General features: G+C 44.5%; 1 protein-coding gene across 1 annotated transcript in view; it reads left to right on the top strand.

Moving 5' to 3' along the window:
- The window catches only part of EPB41L4B (erythrocyte membrane protein band 4.1 like 4B), a 179,941-nt gene that overhangs the window by 59,117 nt on the left and 112,423 nt on the right, over positions 1-8,401 (top strand). Inside the window, exons 5-7 of the mRNA XM_011966377.1 lie at positions 1,337-1,381; positions 3,226-3,278; positions 8,057-8,177. Coding sequence (XP_011821767.1) covers positions 1,337-1,381; positions 3,226-3,278; positions 8,057-8,177 — 219 coding nt within the window. The remainder of the gene's footprint in view (positions 1-1,336; positions 1,382-3,225; positions 3,279-8,056; positions 8,178-8,401) is intronic.

The raw sequence follows: 8,401 nt of genomic DNA, 5'->3' as shown, positions 1-8,401 counted from the left end.
TTTTTTTGAGACAAGGTCTTGCTCTGTCACCCAGGCTGGATCACAGCTCACTGCAGCCTCAACCTCCCAGGTTCAAGTGATCCTCCCACCTCAGCCTCCCTAGTAGCTGGGACCACAGGTGTGTGCCACCACGCCTGGCTAATTTTTTGTATTTTTAAAATAGAGACAGGGTTTTGCCCTGTTACCCAGGCTTCTGCTGGGCTGCTATGGTTAGGTTTTCCTATAGGAATCAAGAGTTCTGACCATGTTAATACTGTGTCTCTTGTGAGATGACTATGCAAGATGGTATCCTGACGTTCAGAAGTGAAGTTCAGTGGTGGCCAAGCACCTGTCAGGAAGCAGGAACATTCTGGAATGTACTAGAACTTTCACCATGCCTGATCTTGATTTCTGACAAACAGTCCTTCTAGTGTTGCTCCTCAGAGTCCTCTATGAATGCTGTTTCTAGCTGTCATCAAAGCTGTTGGTTTGTAACCCGGGTTGTGTGAATCAGAAACACCCGGGAAGCTTTTGAACAACTCAGATTCCTGGAGGCCACTCTTGTGTGTAGGATTCTGTTTCCATAGGTAGGGAGCAGAGCACAGGCAGGTTTGGTATTTACAAAGCATTGTGAGTGGTTCTGATGCCTACATCCTCCTGGTAAAAAAAACAAACAAACAAAAGATACCCCTCTTATTTAAGCCAAGACATTTATTTTTTAACCTGAGTAAACCCCATGCGTGTTATTTGCTGGCTTCTTTCTCATTTTTTGTTACCCCTCTAACCATTTGCAGTCCACTGCCGGGATTTTTCTTGTTTCGTGCGTGTGTGCGCGCATGCGCGCCTGTTTTGTGTTTTAAAAGAGTCTGCAGTTACACTGCATCGGGGAAAAGAATCCCCAAGCAGTTTCTGACTAGAATCAGCTGCAAACTTTTTGTTACAATCCATGGCAGCAGATCTGGAATCGGCTGGTGGAGCTGGCTGAGAGCCAGACCCCGCGGCCCCACCCTGCCTGGGTTATTGGACATGTTGCATGTCCATGTGCCGTGTTCGGCTCTCTTCTCCAGCACTGAGGGCGTTGTGGAGACTGTCATTGGACCGTGCCGTGTATCATGTTCCATCCTACAAGTATCTTGCGAGTTCCCCACGTGCACTCACCTTCCTAGCTAGGTTCTGGGATGCCTTCCTGGAGACCCAAGAGGAGATGCTTCCACCAAAGTTCTCATTTGATTTGGACTCCTGTTTTACAATACAAAACTCCATGCCGTGTGTGGGGTGGGGTTTGCAGTGGGAAGCTGGGGATTGGGAGCGGCTGGGAAAGGGTTACCCTCTATTGACTTTTGTATGTGTTTGTCAGGTACCTGTTTGTTTTACAACTCAGGCATGACATTCTTTCTGGAAAGTAAGTATGTTTTTGTTCTGACTCTTAACCCAGGATAGATCATAGTGTATTTCAAAATAATTCACTGTTTTAACTCTTTTACCCTTGTTCCCTTTTCAAAATTCAAAAAAAGTGCACCAGGCATTGTAAAGTGAGTCTAATACTTGTATCACTGTCATTATCATCCTATTTTAAATGATTACTATATGGCTTGAAGCATTTCCAAGACCATTTAATATCTTAAGTGATGTGTATTTGGGAATAACTCTCTCCCTGATCACATCACTGTCCCATTCATAATGGCTTTTGTCGTATTTGCAAGCAAGATACGTTATTAGTATGTATACACTTACAAGTATTTGGACAGTCAAAAAGTGTCATTCATCACCATCTGCATATAAGAAATGGAAAGAGGTTATGTTCTGATTCCAATAGAAAGTTTTAGACATCTCATCTCACTTCCTTTTCTCCTCTTAAAAATGGCTTTGAAATACTAGGCCTCTGGCAACACACAGTGATCACTGAGCACGAGAAGCATTGGCACTGAAGTGGTTGATTTCGCATGCAGTATTAATTTACCGTAAAGATGGGAGGTTTCAACAGGCATAGCTTTTATAACTGTCATTTTTCAGCATCTGTATTGAATATTTTCTATTACATGAAAAACTAAGGCTATATTGAGTCTAAAAAGTAACCCCTGCTATTGACGAGAATACGTTCTGATTTTGAATATAATCTGAAGGAAATTTAAAACGTAATTTCCGAATTTGCAAACTCTCTATAGAATATGTGCTATAAAAACCTCAGTGAAATGTACTCCATAGACCAATAGAACAAGTAGATTGTACAGTGTATACATTTGCCTTATTCAGCCATGCAATACAGACCTTTGGTTGGTGTGTGTATTATGAGTGTGTGTACTTTTTTTTAAATCCTCTCTCTCTCCATACTGTGCTCCTCATACTAAAGGCTGTGTAACTCTAGAAATTGTCCCCGGTTTGGAAAAATATTAATGGCAACACCTTGCATTTGTATAGTACTTTGTAGTTTACATGCAGTTTAGCCTGCTTTGTACTTCAAAGCAGAATGGTGTTCGAGTCCCAATATTGCTCCCTTCCAGCTGGATGACCTGGGGCAAGAGCCCTTAACACTGAGTTCCTCATCTATAAAATGGGAGATGGTTCGGGGGAGCTCACTGGCAACACCCATCCTAAAGGTTTACAAACTTGATGCGTTGACCAAATTGGATAATATAAATGAAAAGGCTTTGAAAACTATGAAGTGCTATACCAATGTATGTCATTATTATTTTTCTAACCAAATTTGAAATATTACGTATGAATGAGATCACTGAATCTGCAGTAGTACTCCTCTATGGCTATGCCTTAGATAGACTTAGAATGCTGAGTGTATCCAGCCATCCTGGCAGTATTCGATATAGTGTCTTTGTGTTTATTTTTAACGCTATGACCTTGTTTCAAGAAAGATTTGAAGGCAGCTTTAAAAGATGCAGATACTATATCAAGATAAAATAAATTTAAAATATGTTTAAATATAATAAGGCAAAGGGAACACTTTTCATTCTGTTTTCCAAACTTTTCCATTCTTGCCAAATTCAGTAAAATTGTACATGATTGATAGAAGCTATATCTATGTTGGATTATTTTGCCCTATGATAAGAATCGACTTTGGGAAATTTGTAGTGCAAATCAGCTTGTTGCATTCTTTAGTGTAGACAGCAAAAATATAAACTAACAATACAAATCTAAATACCGCTACCTCTTGAAAAATAATTTTAATGACATTTTATATGGTTGTGAGTACTTAAGTTCCTATTTCGAATTAATTTCATTTTTTTTTTCAAGATTGAAATGCCCTTATGAAACAGCTGTGGAGTTAGCTGCTCTCTGTCTACAAGGTACATTAATCTTTAGTAGTAATTAGCACTTTAATGTTACTGCTTTTTATTTCAACAAATGAGTGTCTACAGTATACCAGGCCCAGAGCTTAGCTTTGGGGATATAAATGAATATGACATGGTCTCTGTCCCCAAGTGGCTTGCAGTCCGTTGAGGAAGGCAAGGAGTAGCAAGGACTGCAGTGCAGTTCCTTCAGGAACAGAGACGTGCAGGAGGTTTGGACAAGGAAGGCCCATTGTGGGGATGAGAAGACCATGAGTCAAGGAACCAAGGCACAAAAGTGCAGAGAGGTTAGCAGCAGTTGAATGGTGATGCAGAGTGAAGTTCAAGAATTTGGACAGGTGGATGACCTTGGGCCCCATTTAAAGAGAAAGAATTTCATGCAGTCAGTAGTGACACCTTTGAAAGCTCTTAAGAGGCAGCAGGCCTGGCTGGATATGCACTTTAGAAAGGCCACGTTGGCTGTATGGGGAGAAGGGATTGGAGCAGGACCGAGACTGGGACTGGGAGCCCAGTGAGGAGGTACTGCTGTAACAGAAGGGAAAGGAAACTGACTAGGGCAGGGGCTTGCACGCACATACACACACACACGCACCAAGAAATAGCATTATAGCATTGGCAGTACAAGGAGAAGTAATTGGTGATTAGACTTAGGTGTTGAGGGAGGAGTTTGAGATGATTCTTAGGCCGTTTCTGGGGATGGATAGAGGTTAGAAGAGGTGAGCTCCGGTGGAGGAAATGGTCTGCATTGGGCCTGTTGGCTAAGAGATTCTAGAAGCTCCAGCAGGTTCTTGAGTACCTGAATCTGGCTCGCTCAGAGAGGTCAGGCTGGAAGCATTAATGTCAGGGCTGGCGGGGTGCAAAGGGTATTTTTGCATGTGAGTGGGAACTGGATGGTAAGAGGTCTGCCTGCATGATTGTCAGTGTTGGCTGTTTATCTGTGTGATGCCCTGGCGGTTTGTAGTTTCGGATGCAGAAGAAACACTTGCTAAAGTCTCTAGCACTAATTAAGAGAATACTAATGTGTAACTGCACATCGGGATTTCATTAGTACATCAGATAGACATATGTTGTGCACTCGTTTGCCAGCGTGTTCATCAGCTTCTACTGGATTATGGATTATGATATATTCATTCATCATTAGTAATTATTTATGAACACCATAATGAGAATTGACCTCTCACTTTTGTGTTTGGCCGGTTTTTAAAAGTGGAACTGAGAGGTTTTTTCAAACTATAAAGTTAGTACATACTTATTACAGAATATCAGGACAGCAACCCACCAATCAGACAAGTAGAAGGAAGGAAAGAACCCACTGTCCTACCAGCCACAGGCAACCAGAATTTCTGTCTGTGAGTTTTGAGTGGACTTTTGAAAATGTGATTTTGATCAGTCATCTGCAAACTTTTGTATGTTTTTTTACTTGATATTTTTAGTATGTGTATTTTGTCATGTTTACACTCATAAAGATGGTTTTTAATGACCGTAGGATGCTCCCATGACCTGAAACTTCTATTCCTCAGTCACCTTTTAATTCCTGTTGTCTTGAACTCCTGGCTTCAAGTGATCCTCCCACCTCAGCCTCCCAAAGCACCTAGAATTACAGGCATGAGCCACTGCACCCAGACTCTTAATTCTTATTATCTAATGGGGACTTGGCATATAGTAGATGCTTGGTAAGTGCAGAGTGAGTTGAATGAATGAGATTGGAGAGATCTCCTCACCCCACCCCCGCCAAGAACTTTAAAGGCAGAGCCTTTAAACTGGTGGTAGAGTTGATGGTAATGTCATCTATAGCCATCTGTGCCAAATACAGTGCTTCCTATGTATTTTTCTGATATGACAGTCTTTATGGCAAGTGCTGTAATGGCAGGCATGGCTTGAAGAACATGGCAGTGGCCTCTGCACTCCGGCCACTCACTCACTTAGCAAGCGGCTTTCCTCTACCCTAGAGTTCCCGAGCTGCCAGAGGTCATACCATCAGGCTTGACAGCCCAGCAGTAGATGTCAGAGTGTCGTTAGTGAGACAGAAGCATCTATGTCAGACGCAAGGCCATTAATCCACTGGAAAGGTTTCCTCTTAAAGCCATTGGCACAATATTGCAAGCTTGTACGTTGTCGTGAAAGATCAGAGGATGAGGTGCACATATTACCATCCCACCCCATTGTAATGAAGCCCTCACCATACTTAACAGAGTAGTGTAGAACCAAAACCTTGCCCCAGAGCTGAGACAGGCACAAATAAGGTCAGTTCTCTGTGACCTTTCTTGGAGAAATTATCCATTTGAGCTGAAATCAAAATGTCAGTGTGATTTTAAGATACAATTGTTGGCTGGGCGCGGTGGCTCACACCTGTAATCCCAGCACTTTGGGAAGCCAAGGCGGATGGATTACCTGAGGTCCAGAGTTCAAGACCAGCCTGGCCAACATGGCAAAACTCCATCTCTACCAAAAATACAAAAATTAGCCATGCATGGTGGTGGACACCTGTAATCCCAACTACTTGGGAGGCTGAAGGAGGAGAATTGCTTGAACCCAGGAGGCGGAGGTTGCAGTGAGCCAAGATCGCACCACTGCACTCCAGCCTGGGTGACATAGCGAGACTCCATCTCAAAAAAAAAAAAAAAAAAAAAGATACAACTGTTATGTCAGATAGAAATAAAAAGACTTGGCTGGGCACGGTGGCTCATGCCTGTAATCTCAGCACTTTGGGAGGCTGAGGTGGGTGGATCGCTTGGGCCCAGGAGTTTGAGACCAGCTTGGGCAACATGGCAAAACCCCGTCTCTACAAAAAATAAAAAAATTAGCCAGGTATAGTGGTGTGCACCTATAATGCCAGCTACAAACTGAGCTGGGAGGATCACCTGAGCCAGGGGAGGTTGAGGTTCAAAGTTGCAGAGAGCTGTGATCATGCCACTGCACTCCAGCCTGGGCAACTAAGAGCCTTTCTCAAAAAGAAAAGGGAAGGAAAGGGAAAAGGGAAAGGGAAAGGGAAAGGACTGAAGACTTAGACACAAGGGGAGGTTCTTGTTACATTGTCCCTCCGTGTCCCCTCTTCCCAACCCCGTTCTGTGAGTAAATGCTACAGCCTGCTTTCCACTTCAACCACAGCTGAGCTAGCTCGTCTGGGACTCCAAGGATCACTAGAGCATCTCTGCAGGTTTGAATAAAAGGAAGGGTTGTGTTTCCTCCTGTGCTTGAGCCTTGAAGACATGTCTTGCTGTGGTTGTCCTCGGTGCCTCCTGAGTTGTGATACAGTGGCCCTGCAGGGAGGCTGTGCTCTTTTGGGAACTAAATTTGTAGTAGATTTAAAAATTAAGCCCGGTAAAAGGAAAAGAAGGGAGAACTAATAGGCCACTCGTCTGTTGCATGCCTGTGCTCTTGTTTCATTCTTGTAACAATTCCCATTTTACAAATCAGGCACCGGAGACCCAGAGATGTTAAGTGACTTGCCTGCAGTCACACAGATAGATTATGTTAGAGGTGGGATCCAAGCCCTCTTGTGTCTGAGCTGTTTCCACCACCCTCCACGGCCTCCTAGAGCTGAGGCCTGGCTGCAGAGGTTGCAAACTGAGTGAAGTGTTAGTTGATGGGATCTGATGTGTGCAGCACAGGTTCTTAAAGTGTTTTCCAGGGTAGCCACATTAGCATTACATGGGGACTTGTTAGAAAAGCCAGTTCTCAGGCCTGGTTCCAGACCTAGGGATTCAAAAACTCTGGGGGCGGGGCCCAGTGATGTGCGTTTTAACCAGCTCGCCAGGTGATTCTGATGCGTACCCGAGTTCAAAAGCCACTATTATAGATCAGTGGTTTTCCAACAAATGTGCAGAGCCTTTAAACTGGCAGCCTGTGACCTGGGCATCTTGTTAAAAGGCAGGTTTTGCTTGCATAGGTCTGGGGTGGGGCCTCAGGGTCTGCGTTTTGGGCAAGCTCCTGGCGGATGGCAGTACTGTTGGTGTGTGGTCCACACTCAGTGTAGCCTTGTGTTAGAGGGAACGCGAGAGGATTCCTTTTCATTCTGGGATCTGCTTTCTGAGCTGCAGGGGGTCGAGGAGAGTGGGTTTTGTCATCATGCCCTGGATCAGGGGGCCACCTGTATCCTCAGGCCCTCCGTCCTGTGGGGGACTTGGCAAGGGCAGCACAAATTGGGCTTCTTGCTCGGATCCCTTGTGTGTCTGCTCCTCCCTCCTTTCTGCACAGCTGTCTCCCTCCCAGGTTCTGCCTGACTTTCCGCAGTTGCTCCTGCAGCCCTCGCACCCCTCCTCCCTGCCTCCCTCCCTCTCTCCCTCTCCCTCCCTTCCTACTTTTCCTCTGGATGCTGCATGTGCTGAATTCTTGATCCATCCTCTCCAGCACTGCAGACCCTGAGGTGCTGCTCTGACCTACCCTTAACAAGAGCCTTGTTAAATGGATGTTTCTGGGCAGATCCTCATTCCCTGCGATTGCCTTTTATTGCAAATTCAGGGTTCTGCCACTTCATGGGGAAAATGTAACTGGGGCCTCCCTGGGTGGGAACAGCAGTGGAGAGAAAGGCAGTAATAACTACGATGATGCTGTATCACCCAACAGGGAGGACATTAGAATGCTTCTAGGATTTTGAGTGTACATACGACTACCCAAGTGAGAGTTAAGTCTTCTCCTTTCCCGAAAGGAGAGAGTTATACATCAGCGGGGGGACCTGTGCTTTAAAATCATGCAAAATGCCTTTGGACCTGGTTGCAGCAATAACTGAAAGCATTCAATGTCTCCTGTTTTCCTCCCTTTTATGAAACTTACAGCGGAGCTTGGGGAGTGCGAGCTTCCAGAACACACACCAGAGCTTGTGTCTGAGTTTCGGTTCATTCCCAATCAGACAGAAGCGATGGAATTTGATATCTTCCAGAGATGGAAAGAGTGCAGGTACCTTGATGCAACCGTCTAGCATTTTGATATATCTATTTTGTCATAAATAAGTGTTGGTTATACTCCTTTATCTACCAGTAGAATTGCTCTATTGATGGCCATAAAACTGCAGCTCCAACTCTTCTCTCCTTGTGTCAGTCCTGTTTTTCCAAAGGCCCACATCTTGTCCTTTTTATTGTTGAGAGAGCCTCGCTCTGTTGCCGAGGCCAGAGTGCAGTGGC

Source organism: Mandrillus leucophaeus, unplaced genomic scaffold (assembly GCF_000951045.1).
Source record: "Mandrillus leucophaeus isolate KB7577 unplaced genomic scaffold, Mleu.le_1.0 Scaffold76, whole genome shotgun sequence".
NCBI classification, from domain to species: Eukaryota; Metazoa; Chordata; class Mammalia; order Primates; family Cercopithecidae; genus Mandrillus; species Mandrillus leucophaeus.
Note: the sequence above shows the minus strand (reverse complement) of the source record. Positions and strands in the feature narration are given on the sequence as shown.